A 26,275-nucleotide genomic window follows, 5' to 3' on the forward strand; every position below is an offset into this window, starting at 1 on the left:
ATCAACACTGAAGATACAACAAGGGCCTCTGCAACGACTGCAACAATGCCATTTACAACGAAAGAAAGAACAACTTACAAAACAGTACTGGAGACGCTGTCTACAACCCTCGGTCCTACAACAAGAGCCTCCACAGTACAACCTACTGCAACCATGCCATTTACAACAACTGATTCGACAACTCGTCAGTTTACAACCATAACAACACAACCGGAGACGACTGTGCCAACCGCAGGTCTTACAACAAGGCCATCCACAACAGGATCTACTGAAACAACGCCATTTACAACCACCCGTAAAAGTACATATGATCAGAGCACTTCTCAAGCAACAAAAAATAAAACAACAACGAGCGAGATGACTACCCTAACAACGAAACCACAAATGACAGACGAAACCACTCGTCCTACAATGAGGGCCTCTACAATTGTATCTACAGAATCAATGCCATTTACAACAAGTGAAAGCACATCTTACCAGAGCACAGCTGAAACTACTTCCAGAACTGTTGGTCATACAACAGGACCTATGACCTCTACTGCTGGATCAACAGTCAAAGATACAACAAGGGCCTCTGCAACAACTGCAACAATGCCATTTACAACGAAAGAAAGAACGACTTACAAAACAGTCCTGGAGACGCTGTCTACAACCCTCGGTCTTACAACAAGAGCCTCCACCGTACAACCTACTGGAACCATGCCATTTACAACAACTGATTCTACAACTCGTCAGTTTACAACTATAACAACACAACCGGAGACGACTGTACCAACCGCAGGTCTTACAACAAGGGCTTCTACAACAGGATCTATCCCAACAATGCCATTTACAACGACACGAGAAAGTACATATGATCAGAGCACATCTAAAGCAACAACAAATGAAAGAACAACTAGCGAGATAACTACTGCAACAACGAAACCACAAACGACAGACGAAACCACTCGTCCAACAATGAGGGCCTCTACAATTGTACCTACTGGAACAATGCCATTTACAACAAGTGAAAGCACATCTTACCAGAGCACAGCTGAAACTACAGCCAGAACTGTTGGTCACACAACAGGACCTAGGACCTCTACTGCTAGATCAACAGTCAAAGAAACAACAAGGGCCTCTGCAACAACTGCAACAATGCCATTTACAACGAAAGAAAGAACAACTTACAAAACAGTACTTGAGACACTGTCTACAACCCTCGGTCCTACAACAAGAGCCTCCACCGTACAACCTACTGCAACCATGCCATTTACAACAACTGATTCTACAACTCGTCAGTTTACAATGATAACAACACAGCCGGAGACGACTGTGCCAACCGCAGGTCTTACAACAAGGGCTTTTACAACAGAATCTACCCCAACAATGTCATTTACAACGACACGTGAAAGTACATATGATCAGAGCACATCTAAAGCAACAACAAATGAAAGAACAAGGAGCGAGATAACTACTATGACAACGAAACCACAAACGACAGACGAAACCACTCGTCCTACAATGAGGGCCTCTACAATAGTTCCGACTGGAACAATGCCATTTACAACAACAAGTGAAAGCACATCTTACCAGAGCACAGCTGAAACCACAGCCAGAACTGTTGGTCATACAACAGGACCTAGGACCTCTACTGCTAGATCAACAGTCAAAGATACAACAAGGGCCTCTGAAACAACTGCAACAATGCCATTTACAACGAAAGAAAGAACAACTTACAAAACAGTACTGGAGACGCTGTCTACAACCCTCGGTCCTACAACAAGAGCCTCCACCGTACAACCTACTGCAACCATGCCGTTCACAACAACGACTGATTCGACAGCTCGTCAGTTTACAACTATAACAACGCAATTGGAGACGACTGTGCCAACCGCAGGTCTTACTACAAGGGCTTCTACAACAGAAGCTACCCCAACAATGCCATTTACAACGACACGCGAAAGTACATACAAGCAGAGCACATCTAAAGCAACAAAAAAGGAAAGAACAACTAGCGAGATAACTACTGTGACAACGAAACCACAAACGACAGACGAAACCACCCGTCCTACAATGAGGGCCTCTACAATTGTACCTACTGGAACAATGCCATTTACAACAAGTGAAGGCACATCTTACCAGAGCACAGCTGAAACTACAGCCAGAACTGTTGGTCGTACAACAGGACCTAGGACCTCTACTGCTAGATCAACAGTCAAAGATACAACAACGACATCTGCAACAATCCACTGCAACACTGCCATTTACAACGAGTAAAACAACAACAAATCAGTTGACAACTCACAAAACAGCCCTAGAGACGCAGGGTACAACCTCAGGCCCTACAACAAGAGCCTCCACCGTACAACCTACTGCAACCATGCCATTTACAACAACTGATTCGACAACTCGTCAGTTTACAACTATAACAACACAACCGGAGACGACTGTGCCAACCGAAAGTCTTACGACAAGTACCTCCACGACAGAAGCTACCCCAACAATGTCATTGACAACGACACATGGAAGGACAACGAGCAAGAAAACTACTATAACAACGCAACCACAAACGACAGTCGAGACCACTCGTCCTACAATAAGGGCTTCTACAATAGTACCTACTGGAACAATGCCATTTACAACAAAAAATGAAAGAACAACAAGAACATCAGGAGATATAACTGAGACGACAACACCAAACAGGACGCCAGTAAAAGCCACGTCAGAGGGGCCCATGGAACTTTGTAAGTTCTGAATATCATTCCTTGTCTGTATTGCCCCTAGGTCTTGATTCAGGATAATATACGTATATTGTTGTATCCGTTTTAGTGTGACCTCAATTACTAACCAGAGTACAGTCTTGGGTATTTTTCAGTAAAACATTATGTTCTATGAGGAGAATAAAAACCTATAAGAGTGAATTGGCACTACAGTTTTTGGACTTACAACTGCTAAACGCCCAAAGATTCTCTTCATCTCCTACTAACCAAACCGGTACTAGGGTAAGTATGCCTTATAAAAGGGTTGTGATTATATATGAGACATCTAACTAATTATTGCACATATCATCATATATCCTGACAAGTAAGCTAGCGCTGACCATTTATCACAAACTGTCTTCTAGTCGCATAAACTGCTAAAGTGCATACTTCGAGATCTCAAGATGCAGTTCAAAGGGTCACCGCGTTTGCCATCATTACGATTTATTAACCAAGTATAATCATTCAACCTCCCCTTTCAATAGTGTTTGACTATAATGTCACGCAAGTGGAGGTAACGACATGGCTCTCAAACGTGGATGTGGAACTATCCGAGGAACTTCATCTGGAACAATTCGAGGTGTCGCTAACAGAGATGCAGAGCCAAGATGGAGTGCCGCTGGTCAGTCTTACAGCAACAGCCAATGTGGAAGTGACTGAGGAGCGCTGGGTGTTGGTGTACAAGAAAGGTCCGGGTGAAACACATACAGGACTTCTTTTTCCAGAGTTGGAAAATCTCGACATAACCGCTGGACTTACAGGTTTGTGATTTCGTATCGTAAAACATAATCTAATTCACAGTTTGCCTAGCAAATTTTAAGTTATTATAGCATATTGATAAATAGAATACGGTGTTACAGTTTTTAAACTCAAGTAGAAATCTTCCTACTTCTCCTTGATATCACTTTTAACAAAATCTATCGATTTCAAGTAAAATTATATCACAGGAAATTTATAATTTTCTACGACAGGAGTCTTGCCTGCGGAAGTTCAAGTCAGTGCCATACGTTCGGCCTCCGAACTTTACTTCAGCCGACATCTTGGCAGTCTTCAAACGGACTACGCAAGCATGATGGCTACAACGGACTTCAGCAGCCTGGTGCATTTGTCTGCCCCTGTGCCAAGTCAAATTGAGCTAAATGAACTGTTCTGCTTACAACGACTTCCAGCAAGTTTGGAATGGTCTGTGCAGGCCAACCCCCAAGTCGAGTTTAGCATCAGTATATCCACAAGTGCAACTGACGGAGTCATTCTGGCCAGCTTTACTCCACCAAGTGTCGAAGGTAAGTTTAAGATGGATTTTCTAAACTTTGTGTTGTACACTAGTTGGTACTGTATAGGTTAAGTTGCTCTCAAACCCTATAGAGTGACAGAAATTACAATAGGAATCTGTAAATTATTTCGCAGGACACACAATAAAGCACATGACAGATTATGCTTTGTTTTTCTGCTCTTTTCAGTATTTGATTATGCGGCAATGCAAGTTGAAGTAACTGCGTGGGAATCGAACCTGGATGTTTCCCTGTCCGAAGAACTTCAGCTGGAACAATTCGAGGTGTCGTTAACAGAGATGCAGAGCCAAGATGGAGTGCCGCTGGTCAGTCTTACAGCAACAGCCAATGTGGAAGTGACTGGGGAGCGCTGGGTGTTGGTGTACAAGAAAGGTCCGGGTGACACACATACAGGACTTCGTTTTCCACAGTTGGAAAATCTGGACATATTCGCTGGACTAACAGGTTCGTATCGTAAAACATAATCTAATTCACAGTTTGCCTAGCAAATGTCAAATTATTATAGTATATTGATAAATAGAACATCTTGTTACAGTTTTAAAACTTAAATAGAAATCTCCCTACTTGTTCTTGATATCACTTTTAACAAAATCTATCGATTGTAAGTAAATTATATAACAGGAAATTTATAATTTTCCCCCACAGGGGTCTTGCCTGCGGAAGTTCAAGTCAGTGCCATACGTGCGGCCTCCGAACTCTACTTCAGCCGACATCTTTCCAGTCTGCAAACAGACTACGCAAGCATGATGGCTGCAACGGACTTCAGCAGCCTGGTGGATTTGTCTGCCCCTGTGCCAAGTCGAATTGACCTAAATGAACTGTTCTGCTTACAACGACTTCCAGCAAGTTTGGAATGGTCTGTGCAGGCCACTCCCCAAGTCGAGTTTAGCATCAGTGTATCCACAAGTGCAACTGACGGAGTCATTCTGGCCAGCTTTAGTCCACCAAGTGTCGAAGGTAAGATTAAAATGGATTTCTTAAAACTTTGTGTTGTACACCAGTGGGTACTGTGTAGGTTAAGTTGCTCTCGAACCCAATACAATGACAGAAATTACAGTAAGAATCTGAATATTATTTCGCAAGACACAAAAACAGATGACAGACTATGTTTTGTTTTTCTGCTCTTTTTAGTATTTGATTATGCTGCAATGCAAGTTGAAGTAACTGCATGGGAAACAAACCTGGATACTGCGCTGTCCGAGGAACTTCAGCTGGGACAATTCCAGGTGTCGCTAACAGAGATGCAGAGCCAAGACGGAGTGCCGCTGGTCAGTCTTACAGCAACAGCCAATTTGGAAGTAAATGTGGAGCGCTGGGTGTTGGTGTACAAGAAAGGTCCGGGCGTCACACACACGGGACTTCTTTTTCCAGAGTTGGAAAATCTGGACATAACTGCTGGGCTTACAGGTTTGTGCTTTCTCATCGTAAAACATAATCTTATTCACAGTTTGCCTACCAATTTTCAAATGCATACAAGGTTAGAAGATTATTAATATATAATAGTAAATAGTTAAATAGAATATGATGTTACAGTTTTCAAACTTAAATAGAAATCTACCTACTTCTCCTTGATATCACTTTTGCCAAAGTCTACCGATTGTAAGCATAGTTATATAACATCAAGCATTTTATGACTTTCTGCGACAGGGGTCTTGCCTGCGGAAGTTCAAGTCAGTGCCATACGTGCAGCCTCCGAACTCTACTTCAGCCGACATCTTTCCAGTCTGCAAACGGACTACGCAAGCATGATGGCTACAACGGACTTCAGCAGCCTGGTGGATTTGTCTGCCCCTGTGCCAAGTCGAATTGACCTAAATGAACTGTTCAGTTTACAACGACTTCCATCAAGTTTGGAATGGTCTGTGCAGGCCAACCCCCAAGTCGAGTTTAGCATCAGTGTATCCACAAGTGCAACAGACAGAATCATTCTGGCCTGCTTTACTCCACCGAGTGTCGAAGGTGGGTATTCTTTGGTTACCTAACTGGTTATGTTGCTCTTCAACATATGCAGATTGCCAGATTTTATAGTGTGTATCCGCCCAAATATTGCAGTGCATCCAATGACTGACTCTCTTCTGTTTTTCTGCTCTTTTTGTAGTATTTGATTATCCGGCAATGAGTGTTGATGTCATTGCATGGGAATCGAACCTGGATGCTGCGCTGTCCGAGGAACTTCAGCTGGGACAATTCCAGGTGTCGCTAAGAGAGATGCAGAGCCAAGATGGAGTGCCGCTGGTCAGTCTTACAGCAACAGCCAATGTGGAAGTGACTGAGGAGCGCTGGGTGTTGGTGTACCAGGAAGGTCCGGGCGTTACGCACACTGGGCTTCTTCTGTCGGAGTTGGTAAATTTGGACATAACCCAGGGTCTGACAGGCGAGTAGTCTGACTTTAATTTTTAACTTAAGTCAAGGGTATATGTATCATTACATAATGCATTATACGCAATGCCTTAGCGAAAAGAGAAGTAAGTATAGCCAAATGAGATGAGAAAATATACCTTAACATTCATTTTATTGGTTGTGTTCCTTCATATTTTTCTTATCAGTTGTATCTTGCCACAAATCTAAAGAAACCTTTTTTCGTTTTGAAGGGGTCTTGCCAGAGACACTTCAAGTCAGTTCCATACGTGTGGCCTCCGAACTCTACTTCAGCCGACATCTTGCCAGTCTTCAGACGGACTACGTCAGCATGATGGCTGCAACGGACTTCAGCAGCCTGGTGGATTTGTCTGCCCCTGTGCCAAGTCGAATCGAGCTCAGCGAAGTCTTCTACTTACAACTACTTCCAGCAAGTTTGGATTGGTCTGTGCAGGCCAACCCCCAAGTCGAGTTTAGCATCAGTGTATCCACAAGTGCAACAGACAGAATCATTCTGGCCAGCTTTACTCCACCGAGTGTCGAAGGTGGGTATTCTATGGTTACTTTACTGGTTACTAAGTATGTTGCTCTTCAACGTAAGCAGATTGCCAGATTTTATAGTGAGTATCCGCCCAAATCTTGCAGTGCATCCAATGACTGACTCTGTTTTTCTGCTCTTTTTGTAGTATTTGATTATCCGGCAACGAGTGTTGACGTAACTGAATGGGAATCAAACCTGGATGCTGCGCTGTCCGAGGAACTTCAGCTGGGACAATTCCAGGTGTCGCTAAGAGAGATGCAGAGCCAAGATGGAGTGCCGCTGGTCAGTCTTACAGCAACAGCCAATGTGGAAGTGACTGAGGAGCGCTGGGTGTTGGTGTACCAGGAAGGTCCGGGCGTTACGTATACGCACACTGGTCTTCTTCTGTCGGAGTTGGTAAATTTGGACATAACCCAGGGCCTGACAGGTGAGTAGTCTCACTTTAAATTTTAACTTGAGTCAAGGGTATATTTATCATTACATAATGCATTATAGCCAATGTCTTGGCTAAAAAAAGAAGTAAGTATAGAGCCAAATGAGATTAAAAAATATGTCTTAACATTCATTTTATTGGTTGTGTTCCTTCATATTTTTCTTATCAGTTGTATCTTGCCACAAATTTAAAAAAGCCTTTTTCGTTTTGAAGGGGTCTTGCCTGCGACACTTCAAGTCAGTTCCATACGCGTGGCCTCCGAACTCTACTTCAGCCGACATCTTGGCAGTCTTCAGACGGACTACGTCAGCATGATGGCTGCAACGGACTTCAGCAGCCTGGTGGATTTGTCTGCCCCTCTGCCAAGTCGAATCGAGCTCAGCGACGTCTTCTACTTACAACTACTTCCAGCAAGTTTGGAATGGTCTGTGCAGGCCAATCCCCAAGTCGAGTTTAGCATCAGTGTATCCACAAGTGCAACAGACAGAAGAATCATTCTGGCCAGCTTTACTCCACCGAGTGTCGAAGGTGGGTATTCTATGGTTACCTTACTTGTTATGTTGCTCTTGAACATAGGCAGATTACCAGATTTTACAGTGATTATATGCCCAAATTTTGAAGTGCATCCAATGACAAACTATTTGTTCTTCTGCACTTTTTGTAGTATTTGATTATGCTGCAATGAGTGTTGACGTAACTGCATGGGAAACGAACCTGGATGCTGCGCTGTCCGAGGAACTTCAGCTGGGACAATTCCAGGTTTCGCTAAGAGAGATGCAGAGCCAAGATGGAGTGCCACTGGTCAGTCTTACAGCAACAGCCAATGTGGAAGTGACTGAGGAGCGCTGGGTGTTAGTGTACCAGGAAGGTCCAGGCGTTACGCACACTGCGCTTATTTTGTCGGAGTTGGTAAATCTGGACATAACCCAGGGTCTGACAGGTGAGTAGTCTCACTTTAAATTTTAACTTAAGTGAAGGGTATATATATCATTACATACTGTATTATACGAAATGCCCTTGCTAAAAGAGAAGTAATTATAGAGCCAAATGAGATTAGAAAATATACCTTAACATTCATTTTATTGGTTGTGTTCCTTCATATTTTTCTTATCAGTTGTATCTTGCCACAAATTTAAAGAATCCTTTTTCGTTTTGAAGGGGTCTTGCCTGCGACACTTCAAGTCAGTTCCATACGCGTGGCCTCCGAACTCTACTTCAGCCGACATCTTGCCAGTCTTCAGACGGACTACGTCAGCATGATGGCTGCAACGGACTTCAGCAGCCTGGTGGATTCGTCTGCCCCTGTGCCAAGTCGAATCGAGCTCAGCGAAGTCTTCTACTTACAACTACTTCCAGCAAGTTTGGAATGGTCTGTGCAGGCCAATCCCCAAGTCGAGTTTAGCATCAGTATATCCACAAGTGTAACAGACAGAATCATTCTGGCCTGCTTTACTCCACCGAGTGTCGAAGGTGGGTATTCTATGGTTACCTTACTGGTTATGTTGCTCTTCAACATATGCAGATTGGTAGATTTTATAGTGTGAATCCGCTAAAATCTTGCAGAGCGTCCAATGACTGACTCTCTTGTTTTTCTTCTCTATTTGTAGTATTTGATTATTCGGCAATGAGTGTTGATGTCGTTGCATGGGAATCGAACCTGGATGCTTCGCTGTCCGAGGAACTTCAGCTGGGACAATTCCAGGTTTCGCTAAGAGAGATGCAGAGCCAAGATGGAGTGCCGCTGGTCAGTCTTACAGCAACAGCCAATGTGGAAGTGACTGAGGAGCGCTGGGTGTTGGTGTACCAGGAAGGTCCGGGCGTTACGCACACTGGGCTTCTTCTGTCGGAGTTGGTAAATCTGGACATAACCCAGGGTCTGACAGGTGAGTAGTCTCACTTTAAATTTTAACTTAAGTCAAGGGTATATGTATCATTACAAAATGCATTTCAGGCAATGCTTTTTCTAAAAGTAAAGAACTCCGTATAGAGCTAAATGAGATTAGAATATGTGGTTACTGTTATATTATTGGATATGTTTCTTTATATTTTCCTCATAAGTTGTATCTTATTACAAATTTAAAGAAACCTATTTTGCTCTGAAGGGGTTTTGCCAGCGACACTTCAAGTCAGTTCGATACGTGTGGCCTCCGAACTCTACTTCAGCCGACATCTTGCCAGTCTTCAGACGGACTACGTCAGCATGATGGCTGCAACGGACTTCAGCAGCCTGGTGGATTCGTCTGCCCCTGTGCCAAGTCTAATCGAGCTCAGCGAAGTCTTCTACTTACAACTACTTCCAGCAAGTTTGGAATGGTCTGTGCAGGCCAATCTCCAAGTCAAGTTTAGCATCAGTGTATCCACAAGTGCAACAGACAGAATCATTCTGGCCAGCTTTACTCCACCGAGTGTCGAAGGTGGGTATTCTCTGGCTACCTTAGGGGTTATTTTTCTCTTCTCTTTAACATATGCAGATTGCCAGATTTTATGTTAAGAATCCGCTCAAATCTTGCAGTGCATCCAATGACAAACTTTTTTTGTTTTCTGCTCTTTTTGTAGTATTCGATTATCCGGCAATGAGTGTTGACGTAACTGCATGGGAAACGAACCTGGATGCTGCGCTGTCCGAGGAACTTCAGCTGGGACAATTCCAGGTGTCGCTAAGAGAGATGCAGAGCCAAGATGGAGTGCCGCTGGTCAGTCTTACAGCAACAGCCAATGTGGAAGTGACTGAGGAGCGCTGGGTGTTGGTGTACCAGGAAGGTCCGGGCGTTACGCACACTGCGCTTCTTCTGTCGGAGTTGGTAAATTTGGACATAACCCAGGGTCTGACAGGTGAGTAGTCTTACTTAAAATTTTAACTTATTAAGTCAAGGGTGTGTGTATCATTACATAATGCATTATACGCAATGCTTTTGCTAAAAAAGAGAAGTAAGTATAGAGCCAAATGAGATTAGAACCTTTCCCTTAACTTTCATATAACTGGCTCTGTTCCTGTATATTTTTATTATCATTTGTATATTACCACATATTAAAACAAACCTTTTTCGTTCTGAAGGGGTCTTGCCAGCGACACTTCAAGTCAGTTCCATACGTGTGGCCTCCGAACTCTACTTTAGCCGATATCTTACCAGTCTTCAGACGGACTACGTCAGCATGATGGCTGCAACGGACTTCAGCAGCCTAGTGGATTTGTCTGCCCCTGTGCCAAGTCGAATCGAGCTCAGCGAAGTCTTCTACTTACAACTACTTCCAGCAAGTTTGGAATGGTCTGTGCAGGCCAATCCCCAAGTCGAGTTTAGCATCAGTATATCCACAAGTGTAACAGACAGAATCATTCTGGCCAGCTTTACTCCACCGAGTGTCGAAGGTAGGTATTCTACGGTTACTTTACTGGTTATGTTGCTCTTCAACATATGCAGATTGCTAGATTCTATAGTGAGTATTCGCCCAAATCTTGCTGTGCATCCAATGACTGACTCTCTTCTGTTTTTCTGCTCTTTTTGTAGTATTTGATTATCCGGCAATGAGTGTTGATGTCATTGCATGGGAATCGAACCTGGATGCTGCGCTGTCCGAGGAACTTCAGCTGGGACAATTCCAGGTGTCGCTAAGAGAGATGCAGAGCCAAGACGGAGTGCCGCTGGTCAGTCTTACAGCAACAGCCAATGTGGAAGTGACTGAGGAGCGCTGGGTGTTGGTGTACCAGGAAGGTCCTGGCGTTACGCACACTGGACTTCTTCTGTCGGAGTTGGTAAATCTGGACATAACCCAAGGTCTGACAGGTGAGTAGTTTCTGACTTTAAATTTCTATTTAAGTCAGGTGTAAATGTATCAGTATATAATGAATGTTAGGCAATGCCTTTGCGAGAAAAAAAAAGAAGTACCTATAGAGCTAAATGAGATTAGAAGATATACATTAACTTTTACATTTTTTTTCTGTGGTCCTGTCTATTTTTCTTATGAGTTTTATCTTACCAGAAATGTAAAGAAACCTTTTTCGTTCTTAAGGGATCTTGCCAGCGACACTTCAAGTCAGTTCCATACGTGTGGCCTCCGAACTCTACTTCAGCCGACATCTTGCCAGTCTTCAGACGGACTACGTCAGCATGATGGCTGCAACGGACTTTAGCAGCCTGGTGGATTCGTCTGCCCCTGTGCCTAATCGGATCGAGCTCAGCGAAGTCTTCTACTTACAACTACTTCCAGCAAGTTTGGAGTGGTCTGTGCAGGCCAACCCCCAAGTCGAGTTTAGCATCAGTATATCCACAAGTGTAACAGACAGAATCATTCTGGCCAGCTTTACTCCACCGAGTGTCGAAGGTGGGTATTCTATGGTTACCTTACTGGTTATTTTGCTCTTGAACATATGCAGATTACCAGATTTTATAGTAAGTATCCGCCCAAGTCTTGCAGTGCATCCAATGACTGACTCTGTTTTTTTCTGCTCTTTTTGTAGTATTTGATTATCCGGCAATGAGTGTTGATGTCATTGCATGGGAAACGAACCTGGATGCTGCGCTGTCCGAGGAACTTCAGCTGGGAGAATTCCAGGTGTCGCTAAGAGAGATGCAGAGCCAAGACGGAGTGCCGCTGGTCAGTCTTACAGCAACAGCCAATGTGGAAGTGACTGAGGAGCGCTGGGTGTTGGTGTACCAGGAAGGTCCGGGCGTTACGCACACTGCGCTTCTTTTGTCGGAGTTGGTAAATTTGGACGTAACCCAGGGTCTGACAGGTGAGTAGTCTCACTTTAAATTTTAACTTAAGTCAAGGGTATATGTATCATTACATAATGCATTTTATTACGTAATGCCTTTGCTAAAAAAAGTAAATATAGAGCCAAATGAGATGAGAAAATATACCTTAACATTCCTTTGATTGGTTGTGTTCCTTCATATTTTTCTTATCAGTTGTATCTTGCCACAAATCTAAAGAAACCTTTTTCGTTTTGAAGGGGTCTTGCCAGCGACACTTCAAGTCAGTTCCATACGTGTGGCCTCCGAACTCTACTTCAGCCGACATCTTGCCAGTCTTCAGACGGACTACGTCAGCATGATGGCTGCAACGGACTTCAGCAGCCTGGTGGATTCGTCTGCCCCTGTGCCAAGTCGAATCGAGCTGAGCGAAGTCTTCTACTTACAACTACTTCCAGCAAGTTTGGAATGGTCTATGCAGGCCAACCCCCAAGTCGAGTTTAGCATCAGTATATCCACAAGTGCAACAGACAGAATCATTCTGGCCAGCTTTACTCCACCGAGTGTCGAAGGTAGGTATTCTATGGTTACCCTACTGGTTATGTTGCTCTTCAACATATGCAGATTGCCAGATTTTATAGTGTGTATCCGCCCAAATCTTGTTGTGCATCCAATGACTGACTCTGTTGTTTTCTGCTCTTTTTGTAGTATTTGATTATGCTGCAATGAGTGTTGACTTAACTGCATGGGAAACGAACCTGGATGCTGCGCTGTCCGAGGAACTTCAGCTGGGACAATTCCAGGTGTCGCTAAGAGAGATGCAGAGCCAAGACGGAGTGCCGCTGGTCAGTCTTACAGCAACAGCCAATATGGAAGTGACTGAGGAGCGCTGGGTGTTGGTGTACCAGGAAGGTCCGGGCGTTACGCACACTGCGCTTCTTTTGTCGGAGTTGGTAAATTTGGACATAACCCAGGGTCTGACAGGTGAGTAGTCTCACTTTAATTTTGAACTTAAGTCAAGGGTATATGTATCATTACATAATGCATTATACGCAATGCCTTTGCTGGAAAAGAAGTAAGTATAGAACCAAATGAGATTAGAATATATACATAACATTCATTTTATTGGTTCTGTTCCTTCATATTTTTCTTATCAGTTGTATCTTTCCACAAATTGAAAGAAACCTTTTTCGTTTTGAAGGGGTCTTGCCAGCGACACTTCAAGTCAGTTCCATACGCGTGGCCTCCGAACTCTACTTCAGCCGACATCTTGCCAGTCTTCAGACGGACTACGTCAGCATGATGGCTGCAACGGACTTCAGCAGCCTGGTGGATTTGTCTGCCCCTGTGCCAAGTCGAATCGAGCTCAGCGAAGTCTTCTACTTACAACTACTTCCAGCAAGTTTGGAATGGACTGTGCAGGCCAATCCCCAAGTCGAGTTTAGCATCAGTTTATCCACAAGTGTAACAGACAGAATCATTCTGGCTAGCTTTACTCCACCGAGTGTCGAAGGTGCGTATTCTATGGTTACCTTACTGGTTCTAAGTATGTTGCTCTTCAACATATGCAGATTGCCAGATTTTATAGTGAGTATCCGCCAAAATCTTGCAGTGCATGCAATGACTGACTCTCTTCTGTTTTTCTGCTCTTTTTGTAGTATTTGATTATCCGGCAATGAGTGTTGACGTAACTGCATGGAGATCGAACCTGGATGCTGCGCTGTCCGAGGAACTTCAGCTGGAACAATTCCAGGTGTCGCTAAGAGAGATGCAGAGCCAAGATGGAGTGCCGCTGGTCAGTCTTACAGCAACAGCCAATGTGGAAGTGACTGAGGAGCGCTGGGTGTTGGTGTACCAGGAAGGTCCGGGCGTTACGCACACTGCGCTTCTTCTGTCGGAGTTGGTAAATCTGGACATAACCCAGGGTCTGACAGGTGAGTAGTCTCACTTTAAATTTTAGCTTAAGTCAAGGGTATATGTATCATTACATAATGCATTATACGCAATGCCTTGGCTAAAAACAGAAGTAAGTATAGAGCCAAATGAGACTAGAAAATATACCTTAACATTCATTTTATTGGTTGTGTTCCTTCATATTTTTGTTATCAGTTGTATCTTGCCACAAATTTAAAGAAACCTTTTTCGTTTTGAAGGGGTCTTGCCAGCGACACTTCAAGTCAGTTCGATACGTGTGGCCTCCGAACTCTACTTCAGCCGACATCTTGCCAGTCTTCAGACGGACTACGTCAGCATGATGGCTGCAACGGACTTCAGCAGCCTGGTGGATTCGTCTGCCCCTGTGCCAAGTCGAATCGAGCTGAGCGAAGTCTTCTTCTTACAACTACTTCCAGCAAGTTTGGAATGGTCTGTGCAGGCCAATCCCCAAGTCGAGTTTAGCATCAGTATATCCACAAGCGTAACAGACAGAGTCATACTGGCCAGCTTTACTCCACCGAGTGTCGAAGGTGGGTATTCTATGGCTATCTTAATGGTTATGTTGCTCTTCAACATATGCAAATTGTCAGATTTTATATTGAGAATTCGCCCAAATTTTGCAGTACATCCAAAAACAGACAATTTTGTTTTTCTGCTCTTTTTGTAGTATTTGATTATCCGGCAATGAGTGTTGATGTCATTGCATGGGAAACGAACCTGGATGCTGCGCTGTCCGAGGAACTTCAGCTGGGACAATTCCAGGTGTCGTTAAGAGAGATGCAGAGCCAAGATGGAGTGCCGCTGGTCAGTCTTACAGCAACAGCCAGTGTGGAAGTGACCGAGGAGCGCTGGGTGTTGGTGTACCAGGAAGGTCCGGGCGTTACGAAGACTGGGCTTCTTTTGTCGGAGTTGGTAAATTTGGACATAACCCAGGATCTGACAGGTGAGTAGTCTGACTTTAAAATTTAACTTAAGTCAAAAGTAAATGTATCAGTACATAATGGATTTTAGTCAATGTCTTTGATAAAAAAGAAGTAAGTATAGACCTAAATAAGATTAGAACATATACCTTCACATTTAAATTATTGGATGTGTTTCTTTATATTTTTCTTGCTACTTTTATCTTACCACAAATTTAAAGAAACCTTTTTCGTTCTGAAGGGGTCTTGCCAGCGACACTTCAAGTCAGTTCTATACGCGTGGCCTTCGAACTCTACTTCAGCCGACATCTTAGCAGTCTTCAGACGGACTACGTCAGCATGATGGCTGCAACGGACTTCAGCGGCCTGGTGGATTTGTCTGCCCCTGTGCCAAGTCGAATCGAGCTCAGCGAAGTCTTCTACTTACAACTACTTCCAGCAAGTTTGGAATGGTCTGTGCAGGCCAACCCCCAAGTCGAGTTTAGCATCAGTATATCCACAAGTGTAACAGACAGAATCATTCTGGCCAGCTTTACTCCACCGAGTGTCGAAGGTGGGTATTCTATGGTTACCTTACTGGTTATGTTGCTCTTCAACATATGCAGATGACCAGATTTGTCAGTGATTATATGCCCAAATCTTGCAGTGCATCCAATGACTGACTCTCTTCTGTTTTTCTGCTCTTTCTGTAGTATTTGATTATCAGGCAATGAGTGTTGATGTCACTGCATGGGAAACGAACCTGGATACTGCGCTGTCCGAGGAAATTCAGCTGGGACAATTCCAGGTTTCGCTAAGAGAGATGCAGAGCCAAGATGGAGTGCCGCTGGTCAGTCTTACAGCAACAGCCAATGTGGAAGTGACTGAGGAGCGCTGGGTGTTGGTGTACCAGGAAGGTCCGGGCGTTACGCACACTGGGCTTCTTCTGTCGGAGTTGGTAAATCTGGACATAACCCAGGGTCTGACAGGTGAGTAGTCTGACTTTAAATTTTAACTTAAGTCAAGGGTAAATGCATCATTACATTATGCATTTTAGGCAATACCTTTGCTGGAAAAATGAAGTCAGTATAGAGCTAAATGACATAGGAACATATACCTTAACATTCATTTTATTAGTTTTGTTCCTGTATATTTGTCTTATCACTTGTATCTTACCTCAAACTTAAAGAAACCCTTTTCACTCTTAAGGGGTCTTGTCAGCGACACTTCAAGTCAGTTCCATACGTGTGGCCTCCGAAGTCTACTTCAGCCGACATCTTGCCAGTCTTCAGACGGACTACGTCAGCATGATGGCTGCAACGGACTTCAGCAGCCTGGTGGATTTGTCTGCCCCTGTGCCAAGTCGAATCGAGCTCAGCGAAGTCTTCTACTTACAACTACTTCCAGCAAGTTTGGAATGGTCTGTGCAGGCCAACCCCCAAGTCGAGTTTAGCATCAGTGTATCCACAAGTGCAACAGACAGAATCATTCTGGCCAGCTTTACTCCACCGAGTGTCGAAGGTGGGTATTCTATGGTTACCTTACTGGTTATGTTGCTCTTCAACATATGCAGGTTGCCAGATTTTACAGTGATTATATGCCCAAATTTTGAAGTGCATCCAATGACAAACTATTTGTTCTTCTGCTCTTTTTGTAGTATTTGATTATGCTGCAATGAGTGTTGACGTAACTGCATGGGAATCGAACCTGGATGCTGCGCTGTCCGAGGAACTTCAGTTGGGACAATTCCAGGTGTCGCTAAGAGAGATGCAGAGCCAAGATGGAGTGCCGCTGGTCAGTCTTACAGCAACAGCCAATGTGGAAGTGACTGAGGAGCGCTGGGTGTTGGTGTACCAGGAAGGTCCGGGCGTTACGCACACTGCGCTTCTTCTGTCGGAGTTGGTAAATTTGGACATAACCCAGGGTCTGACAGGTGAGTAGTCTCACTTTAAATTTTAACTTAAGTCAAGGGTATATGTATCATTACATAATGCATTATACGCAATGCCTTTGCTAAAAAAAGTAAGTATAGAGTCAAATGAGATTAGAAAATATACCTTAACATTCATTTTATTGGTTGTGTTCCTGTATATATTTCTCTTATCAGTTGTATCTTGCCACAAATCTAAAGAAACCTTTTTCGCTTTGAAGGGGTCTTGCCTGCGACACTTCAAGTCAGTTCCATACGCGTGGCCTCCGAACTCTACTTCAGCCGACATCTTGGCAGTCTTCAGACGGACTACGTCAGCATGATGGCTGCAACGGACTTCAGCAGCCTGGTGGATTCGTCTGCCCCTGTGCCTAATCGAATCGAGCTCAGCGAAGTCTTCTTCTTACAACTACTTCCAGCAAGTTTGGAATGGTCTGTGCAAGCCAACCCCCAAGTCCAGTTTAGCATCAGTGTATCCACTAGTACAACTGACAGAATCATTCTGGCCAGCTTTACTCCACCGAGTGTCGAAGGTGGGTATTCTATGGTTACCTTACTGGTTATGTTGCTCTTCAACATATGCAGATTACCAGATTTTACAGTGATTATATGCCCAAATTTTGAAGTGCATTCAATGACAAACTATTTGTTCTTCTGCTCTTTTTGTAGTATTTGATTATGCTGCAATGAGTGTTGACGTAACTGCATGGGAAACAAACCTGGATGCTGCACTGTCCGAGGAACTTCAGCTGGGACAATTCCAGGTGTCGCTAAGAGAGATGCAGAGCCAAGATGGAGTGCCGCTGGTCAGTCTTACTGCAACAGCCAATGTGGAAGTGACTGAGGAGCGCTGGGTGTTGGTGTACCAGGAAGGTCCGGGCGTTACGAAGACTGGGCTTCTTCTGTCGGAGTTGGTAAATCTGGACATAACCCAGGGTCTAACAGGTGAGTAGTCTGACTTTAAAATTTAACTTAAGTCAAAAGTAAATGTATCAGTACATAATGGACTTTAGTCAATGTCTTTGATAAAAAAGAAGTAAGTATAGACCTATTCATATTTTTCTTGCTACTTTTATCTTACCACAAATTTAAAGAAACCTTTTTCGTATTGAAGGGGTCTTGCCGGCGACACTTCAAGTCAGTTCCATACGCGTGGCCTCCGAACTCTACTTCAGCCGACATCTTGGCAGTCTTCAGACGGACTACGTCAGCATGATGGCTGCAACGGACTTCAGCAGCCTGGTGGATTTGTCTGCCCCTGTGCCAAGTCGAATCGAGCTCAGCGAAGTCTTCTACTTACAATTACTTCCAGCAAGTTTGGAATGGTCTGTGCAGGCCAACCCCCAAGTCGAGTTTAGCATCAGCATATCCACAAGTGTAACAGACAGAATCATTCTGGCCAGCTTTACTCCACCGAGTGTCGAAGGTGGGTATTCTATGGTTACCTTACTGGTTATGTTGCTCTTCAACATATGCAGATTGCCAGATTTTATAGTGAGTATCCGCCTAAATCTTGCAGTGCATCCAATGACTGACTCTGTTGTTTTTCTGCTCTTTTTGTAGTATTTGATTATCCGGCAATGAGTGTTGATGTCATTGCATGGGAATCGAACCTGGATGCTGCGCTGTCCGAGGAACTTCAGCTGGGACAATTCCAGGTTTCGCTAAGAGAGATGCAGAGCCAAGATGGAGTGCCGCTGGTCAGTCTTACAGCAACAGCCAATGTGGAAGTGACTGAGGAGCGCTGGGTGTTGGTGTACCAGGAAGGTCCGGGCGTTACGCACACTGCGCTTCTTCTGTCGGAGTTGGTAAATCTGGACATAACCCAGGATCTGACAGGTGAGTAGTCTGACTTTTAATTTTAACTTAAATCAAAAGTAAATGTATCAGTACATAATGGATTTTAGCCAATGTCTTTGATGAAAAAGATGAAAGTATAGACCTAAATAAGATTAGAACATATACCTTAACAATTAAATTATTGGATGTACTTCTTTAATTTTTCTTGTTACTTTTATCTTACCACAAATTTAAAGAAACCTATTTCGTTCTGAAGCGGTCTTGCCAGCGACACTTCAAGTCAGTTCCATACGTGTGGCCTCCGAACTCTACTTCAGCCGACATCTTGCCAGTCTTCAGACGGACTACGTCAGCATGATGGCTGCAACGGACTTCAGCAGCCTGGTGGATTTGTCTGCCCCTGTGCCAAGTCGAATCGAGCTCAGCGAAGTCTTCTACTTACAACTACTTCCAGCAAGTTTGGAATGGTCTGTGCAGGCCAATCCCCAAGTCGAGTTTAGCATCAGTGTATCCACAAGTGCAACAGACAGAATCATTCTGGCCAGCTTTACTCCACCGAGTGTCGAAGGTGGGTCTTCTATGGCCACGGTTATATTGCTCCTCAACATGTACAGATTGGTAGATTTTATAGTGAGAATCCGCCCAAATCTTGCAGTGAATCTAATGACAGACTATGTTTTTTTTCTGCTCTTTTCAGTGTTTGATTATGCTGCAATGAATGTTGACGTAACTGCCTGGGAATCGAACCTGGGTGCTGCGCTGTCCGAGGAACTTCAGCTGGGACAATTCCAGGTGTCGCTAAGAGAGATGCAGAGCCAAGATGGAGTGCCGCTGGTCAGTCTTACAGCAACAGCCAATGTGGAAGTGACTGAGGAGCGCTGGGTGTTGGTGTACCAGGAAGGGCCGGGCGTTACGCACACTGCGCTTCTTTTGTCGGAGTTGGTAAATCTGGACATAACCCAGGGTCTGACAGGTGAGTAGTCTCACTTCAAATTCTAACTTAAGTCAAGGGTATATGTATCATTACATAATGCATTATAGGCAATGCCTTGGCTTAAAAAAGAAGTAAGTATAGAGCTAAATGAGATTAGAAAATATACCTTAACATTCATTTTATTGGTTGTGTTCCTTCATATTTTTCTTATCAGTTGTATCTTGCCACAAATTTAATGAAGCCTTTTTCGTTCTGAAGCGGTATTGCCAGCGACACTTCAAGTCAGTTCCATACGCGTGGCCTCCGAACTCTACTTCAGCCGACATCTTGCCAGTCTTCAGACGGACTACGTCAGCATGATGGCTGCAACGGACTTCAGCAGCCTGGTGGATTCGTCTGCCCCTGTGCCAAGTCGAATCGAGCTGAGCGAAGTCTTCTACTTACAACTACTTCCAGCAAGTTTGGAATGGTCTGTGCAGGCCAACCCCCAAGTCGAGTTTAGCATCAGTGTATCCACAAGTGTAACAGACAGAATCATTCTGGCCAGCTTTACTCCACCGAGTGTCGAAGGTGGGTATTCTATGGCAACCTTAGTGGTTATGTTGCTCTACAACATATGCAGATTGCCAGATTTTATAGTGAGTATCCGCCCAAATCTTGCAGTGCATCCAATGACTGACTCTCTTCTGTTTTTCTGCTCTTTTTGTAGTATTTGATTATCCGGCAATGAGTGTTGACGTAACTGCATGGGAATCGAACCTGGATGCTGCGCTGTCCGAGGAACTTCAGCTGGGACAATTCCAGGTGTCGCTAAGAGAGATGCAGAGCCAAGACGGAGTGCCCCTGGTCAGTCTTACAGCAACAGCCAATGTGGAAGTGACCGAGGAGCGCTGGGTATTGGTGTACCAGGAAGGTCCGGGCGTTACGCACACTGGGCTTCTTCTGTCGGAGTTGGTAAATCTGGACATAACCCAGGGTCTGACAGGTGAGTAGTTTCTGACTTTAAATTTCAATTTAAGTCAAGTGTAAATGTATCAGTACATAATAAATTTTCAGGCAATGCCTTTGCTGGAAAAAAAAGAAGTAGCTATAGAGCTAAATGAGATTAGAACATATACATTAACTTTTATATTTTTTCTGTGTTAATGTCAATTTTTCTTATCAGTTGTATCTTACCACATATTGAAACAAACCTTTTTCGTTCTTAAGGGGTCTTGCCAGCGACACTTCAAGTCAGTTCCATACGCGTGGCCTCCGAACTCTACTTCAGCCGACATCTTGCCAGTCTTCAGACGGACTACGTCAGCATGATGGCTGCAACGGACTTCAGCAGCCTGGTGGATTCGTCTGCCCCTGTGCCAAGTCGAATCGAGCTGAGCGAAGTCTTCTACTTACAACTACTTCCAGCAAGTTTAGAATGGTCTGTGCAGGCCAACTCCCAAGTCGAGTTTAGCATCAGTGTATCGACAAGTACAACTGACAGAATCATTCTGGCCAGCTTTACTCCACCGAGTGTCGAAGGTGGGTATTCTATGGCCACCTTAATGGTTATGTTGCTCTTCCACATATGCAAATTGGCAGATTTTATAGTGAGTATTGGTCCAAATCTTGCAGTGTATCTAGTGACGGACTCTTTTGTTTTTTTTTTGCTCTTTTTGTAGTATTTGATTATGCGGCAATGAGTGTTGACGTAACTGCATGGGAATCGAACCTGGATGCTGCGCTATCCGAGGAACTTCATCTGGGACAATTCCAGGTGTCGCTAAGAGAGATGCAGAGCCAAGATGGAGTGCCGCTGGTCAGTCTTACAGCAACGGCCAATGTGGAAGTGACTGAGGAGCGCTGGGTGTTGGTGTACCAGGAAGGTCCGGGCGTTACGCACACTGCGCTTCTTCTGTCGGAGTTGGTAAATTTGGACATAACCCAGGGTCTGACAGGTGAGTAGTCTCACTTTAGATTTTAACTTAAGTCAAGGGTAAAGGTATCATTACATAATGCATTTTAGGCAATGCCTTTGCTAGAAAAAAGAAGTCGCTATAGAGCTAAATGAGATTTGAACATAATATTTATGCATTAACTTACATATTATTGTCTGTTGTCCTGTATATTTTTCTTATCAGTTGTATCTTGCCACAAATTTAAAGAAGTCTTTTTTTTGTTTTGAAGGGGTCTTGCCAGCGACACTTCAAGTCAGTTCCATACACGTGGCCTCCGAACTCTACTTCAGCCGACATCTTGCCAGTCTTCAAACGGACTATGTCAGCATGATGGCTGCAACGGACTTCAGCAGCCTGGTGGATTCGTCTGCCCCTGTGCCAAGTCGAATCGAGCTCAGCGAAGTCTTCTACTTACAACTACTTCCAGCAAGTTTGGAATGGTCTCTGCAGGCCAACCCCCAAGTCGAGTTTAGCATCAGTGTATCCATAAGTGCAACTGACAGAATCATTCTGGCCAGCTTTACTCCACCGAGTGTCGAAGGTGGGTATTCTATGGTTACCTTAGTGGTTATGTTGCTCTTCAACATATGCAGATTGCCAGATTTTATAGTGAGTATCCGCCCAAATCTTGCAGTGCATCCAATGACTGACTCTGTTGTTTCTGCTCTTTTTGTAGTATTTGATTATCCGGCAATGAGTGTTGACGTAACTGCATGGGAAACGAACCTGGATGCTGCGCTGTCCGAGGAACTTCAGCTGGGACAATTCCAGGTGTCGCTAAGAGAGATGCAGAGCCAAGACGGAGTGCCGCTGGTCAGTCTTACAGCAACAGCCAATGTGGAAGTGACTGAGGAGCGCTGGGTGTTGGTGTACCAGGAAGGTCCGGGCGTTACGCACACTGCGCTTCTTCTGTTGGAGTTGGTAAATTTGGACATAACCCAGGGTCTGACAGGTGAGTAGTCTCACTTTAAATTTTAACTTAAGTCAAGGGTATATGTATCATTACATAATGCATTATACGCAATGCTTTTGCTAAAAAAAAAGAAGTAAGTATAGAGCCAAATGAGATTAGAAAATATACCTTAACATTCATTTTATTGCTTGTGTTCCCCCATATTTTTCTTATCAGTTGTATGTTGCCAAAAATTTAAAGAAGCCTTTTTCGTTTTGAAGGGGTCTTGCCAGCGACACTTCAAGTCAGTTCCATACGTGTGGTCTCCCAACTCTACTTCAGCCGACATCTTGGCAGTCTTCAGACGGACTACGTCAGCATGATGGCTGCAACGGACTTCAGCAGCCTGGTGGATTTGTCTGCCCCTGTGCCAAGTCGAATCGAGCTGAGCGAAGTCTTCTACTTACAACTACTTCCAGCAAGTTTGGAATGGTCTGTGCAGGCCAACCCCCAAGTCGAGTTTAGCATCAGTATATCCACAAGTGCAACTGACAGAATCATTCTGGTCAGCTTTACTCCACCGAATGTCGAAGGTGCGTATTCTATGGTTACTTTACTGGTTACTGAAGTATGTTGCTCTTCAACATATGCAGATTGCCAGCTGAGTATCCGGCCAAATCTTGCAGTGCATCCAATGACTGACTCTCTTTTGTTTTTCTGCTCTTTTTGTAGTATTTGATTATCCGGCAATGAGTGTTGACGTAACTGCATGGGAAACGAACCTGGATGCTGCGCTGTCCGAGGAACTTCAGCTGGGACAATTCCAGGTGTCGCTAAGAGAGATGCAGAGCCAAGATGGAGTGCCGCTGGTCAGTCTTACAGCAACAGCCAATGTGGAAGTGACCGAGGAGCGCTGGGTGTTGGTGTACCAGGAAGGTCCGGGCGTTACGCAAACCGGGCTTCTTCTGTCGGAGTTGGTAAATCTGGACATAACCCAGGGTCTGACAGGTGAGTTGTCTCACTTTAAATTTTAACGTATTACGTCAAGGGTATATGTATCATTACATAATGCATTATACGCAATGCCTTGGCTAAAAAAGAAGTAAGTATAGAGCCAAATGAGATTAGAATATATACCTTAACATTCATTTTATTGGTTGTGTTCCTTCATATTTTTCTTATCAGTTGTATCTTGCCACAAATTTAAAGAAGCCTATTTCGTTTTGAAGGGGTCTTGCCTGCGACACTTCAAGTCAGTTCCATACGCGTGGCCTCCGATCTCTACTTCAGCCGACATCTTGGCAGTCTTCAGACGGACTACGTCAGCATGATGGCTGCAACGGACTTCAGCAGCCTGGTGGATTTGTCTGCCCCTGTGCCAAGTCGAATCGAGCTGAGCGAAGTTTTCTACTTACAACTACTTCCAGCAAGTTTGGAATGGTCTGTGCAGGCCAACCCCCAAGTCGAGTTTAGCATCAGTATATCCACAAGTGTAACAGACAGAATCATTCTGGCCAGCTTTACTCCACCGAGTGTCGAAGGTGGGTATTCTATGGTTACCTTACTGGTTATGTTGCTCTTCAACATATGCAGATTGCCAGATTTTATAGTGAGTATCCGCCAATATCTTGCAGTGCATCCAATGACTGACTCTGTTCTGTTTTTCTGCTCTTTTTGTAGTATTTGATTATCCGGCAATGAGTGTTGACGTAACTGCATGGGAAACAAACCTGGATGCTGCGCTGTCCGAGGAACTTCAGCTGGGACAATTCCAGGTGTCGCTAAGAGAGATGCAGAGCCAAGACGCAGTGCCGCTGGTCAGTCTTACAGCAACAGCCAATGTGGAAGTGACTGAGGAGCGCTGGGTGTTGGTGTACCAGGAAGGTCCGGGCGTTACGCACACTGGGCTTCTTTTGTCGGAGTTGGTAAATTTGGACATAACCCAGGGTCTGACAGGTGAGTAGTCTCACTTTAAATTCTAACTTAAGTCAAGGGTATATGTACGTATCATTACATAATGCATTATAGGCAATGCCTTGGCTTAAAAAAGAAGTCAGTATAGAGCCAAATGAGATGAGAAAATATACCTTAACATTCATTTTATTGGTTGTGTTCCTTCATATTTTCCTTATCAGTTGTATCTTGCCACAAATCTAAAGAAGCCTATTTCGTTTTGAAGGGGTCTTGCCAGCGACACTTCAAGTCAGTTCCATACGCGTGGCCTCCGAACTCTACTTCAGCCGACATCTTGCCAGTCTTCAGACGGACTACGTCAGCATGATGGCTGCAACGGACTTCAGCAGCCTGGTGGATTCGTCTGCCCCTGTGCCAAGTCGAATTGAGCTCAGCGAAGTCTTCTACTTACAACTACTTCCAGCAAGTTTGGAATGGTCTGTGCAGGCCAACCCCCAAGTCGAGTTTAGCATCAGTGTATCCACAAGTGCAACAGACAGAATCATTCTGGCCAGCTTTACTCCACCGAGTGTCGAAGGTGGGTATTCTATGGTTACCTTACTGGTTATGTTGCTCTTCAACATATGCAGATTGCCGGATTTTATAGTGAGTATCCGCCAATATCTTGCAGTGCATCCAATGACTGACTCTCTTCTGTTTTTCTGCTCTTTTTGTAGTATTCGATTATCCGGCAATGAGTGTTGAAGTAACTGCATGGGAATCGAACCTGGATGCTGCGCTGTCCGAGGAACTTCAGCTGGGACAATTCCAGGTGTCGCTAAGAGAGATGCAGAGCCAAGACGGAGTGCCGCTGGTCAGTCTTACAGCAACAACCAATGTGGAAGTGACTGAGGAGCGCTGGGTGTTGGTGTACCAGGAAGGTCCGGGCGTTACGCACACTGCGATTCTTTTGTCGGAGTTGGTAAATTTGGACATAACCCAGGGTCTGACAGGTGAGTAGTCTCACTTTATATTTTAACTTAATTCAAGGGTATATGTATCATTACATAATGCATTATAGGTAATGCCTTGGCGAAAAGAGAAGTAAGTATAGAGCGAAATGAGATTAGAAAAATATACCTTAACATTCATTTTATTGGTTGCGTTCCTTCATATTTTTCTTATCAGTTGTATCTTGCCACAAATCTAAAGAAACCGTTTTCGTTTTGAAGGGGTCTTGCCTGCGACACTTCAAGTCAGTTCCATACGCGTGGCCTCCGAACTCTACTTCAGCCGACATCTTGCCAGTCTTCAGACGGACTACGTCAGCATGATGGCTGCAACGGACTTCAGCAGCCTGGTGGATTCGTCTGCCCCTGTGCCAAGTCGAATCGAGCTGAGCGAAGTCTTCTACTTACAACTACTTCCAGCAAGTTTGGAATGGTCTGTGCAGGCCAACCCCCAAGTCGAGTTTAGCATCAGTGTATCCACAAGTGCAACAGACAGAATCATTCTGGCCAGCTTTACTCCACCGAGTGTCGAAGGTGGGTATTCTATGGCCACGGTTATATTGCTCCTCAACATGTACAGATTGGTAGATTTTATAGTGAGAATTCGCCCAAATCTTGCAGTGAATCTAATGACAGACTATGTTTCTTTTTCTGCTCTTTTCAGTGTTTGATTATGCTGCAATGAATGTTGACGTAACTGCCTGGGAATCGAACCTGGATGCTGCGCTGTCCGAGGAACTTCAGCTGGGACAATTCAAAGTGTCTCTAGGAGAGATGCAGAGCCAAGACGGAGTGCCGCTGGTCAGTCTTACAGCAACAGCCAATGTGGAAGTGGCTGAGGAGCGCTGGGTGTTGGTGTACCAGGAAGGTCCGGGCGTTACGTATACAGGGATATTGCTGCCACAGTTGGAGACCCTTGCTATAACGGAAGGTCTATTAGGTGCGTATGCTGCAATTCGTAGTTAGTTTTCTGTAACTTTTGAACAAGT

General features: G+C 44.4%; 3 protein-coding genes across 3 annotated transcripts in view; all 3 read left to right on the forward strand.

Annotated features, from left to right (window-relative positions):
• Positions 1-857, forward strand: part of LOC109472913 (integumentary mucin A.1-like) — a 12,070-nt gene extending 11,213 nt beyond the window's left edge. Inside the window, exon 3 of the mRNA XM_019772779.1 lies at positions 736-857. Coding sequence (XP_019628338.1) covers positions 736-857 — 122 coding nt within the window. The remainder of the gene's footprint in view (positions 1-735) is intronic.
• A 937-nt stretch (positions 858-1,794) lies between these two features.
• On the forward strand, positions 1,795-13,998 carry LOC109472914. Its single transcript, XM_019772781.1, has 19 exons — positions 1,795-1,828; positions 2,061-2,726; positions 3,227-3,502; positions 3,713-4,024; positions 4,202-4,477; positions 4,679-4,990; positions 5,165-5,440; positions 5,681-5,992; positions 6,132-6,407; positions 6,625-6,936; positions 8,973-9,248; positions 9,468-9,779; positions 9,922-10,197; positions 11,374-11,685; positions 11,822-12,097; positions 12,317-12,628; positions 12,765-13,040; positions 13,258-13,569; positions 13,715-13,998. Exons 1-19 carry the CDS (start codon positions 1,795-1,797, stop codon positions 13,996-13,998), a joined length of 5,688 nt encoding a protein of 1,895 aa, XP_019628340.1.
• A 2,162-nt stretch (positions 13,999-16,160) lies between these two features.
• Positions 16,161-26,252, forward strand: LOC109472915. The gene is made up of 10 exons (XM_019772782.1): positions 16,161-16,411; positions 16,548-16,823; positions 18,877-19,188; positions 22,168-22,443; positions 22,665-22,976; positions 23,116-23,391; positions 23,613-23,924; positions 24,064-24,339; positions 24,563-24,874; positions 25,951-26,252. The coding sequence occupies exons 1-10, from the start codon at positions 16,198-16,200 to the stop codon at positions 26,250-26,252; spliced, it is 2,868 nt and encodes a 955-aa protein (XP_019628341.1). The 5' UTR covers positions 16,161-16,197.
• The last annotated feature ends 23 nt before the right edge of the window (positions 26,253-26,275 follow it).

The sequence above is a fragment of the Branchiostoma belcheri genome, unplaced genomic scaffold, assembly GCF_001625305.1.
Source record: "Branchiostoma belcheri isolate BF01 breed outbred unplaced genomic scaffold, Haploidv18h27 scaffold29, whole genome shotgun sequence".
Lineage (NCBI taxonomy): Eukaryota > Metazoa > Chordata > Leptocardii > Amphioxiformes > Branchiostomatidae > Branchiostoma > Branchiostoma belcheri.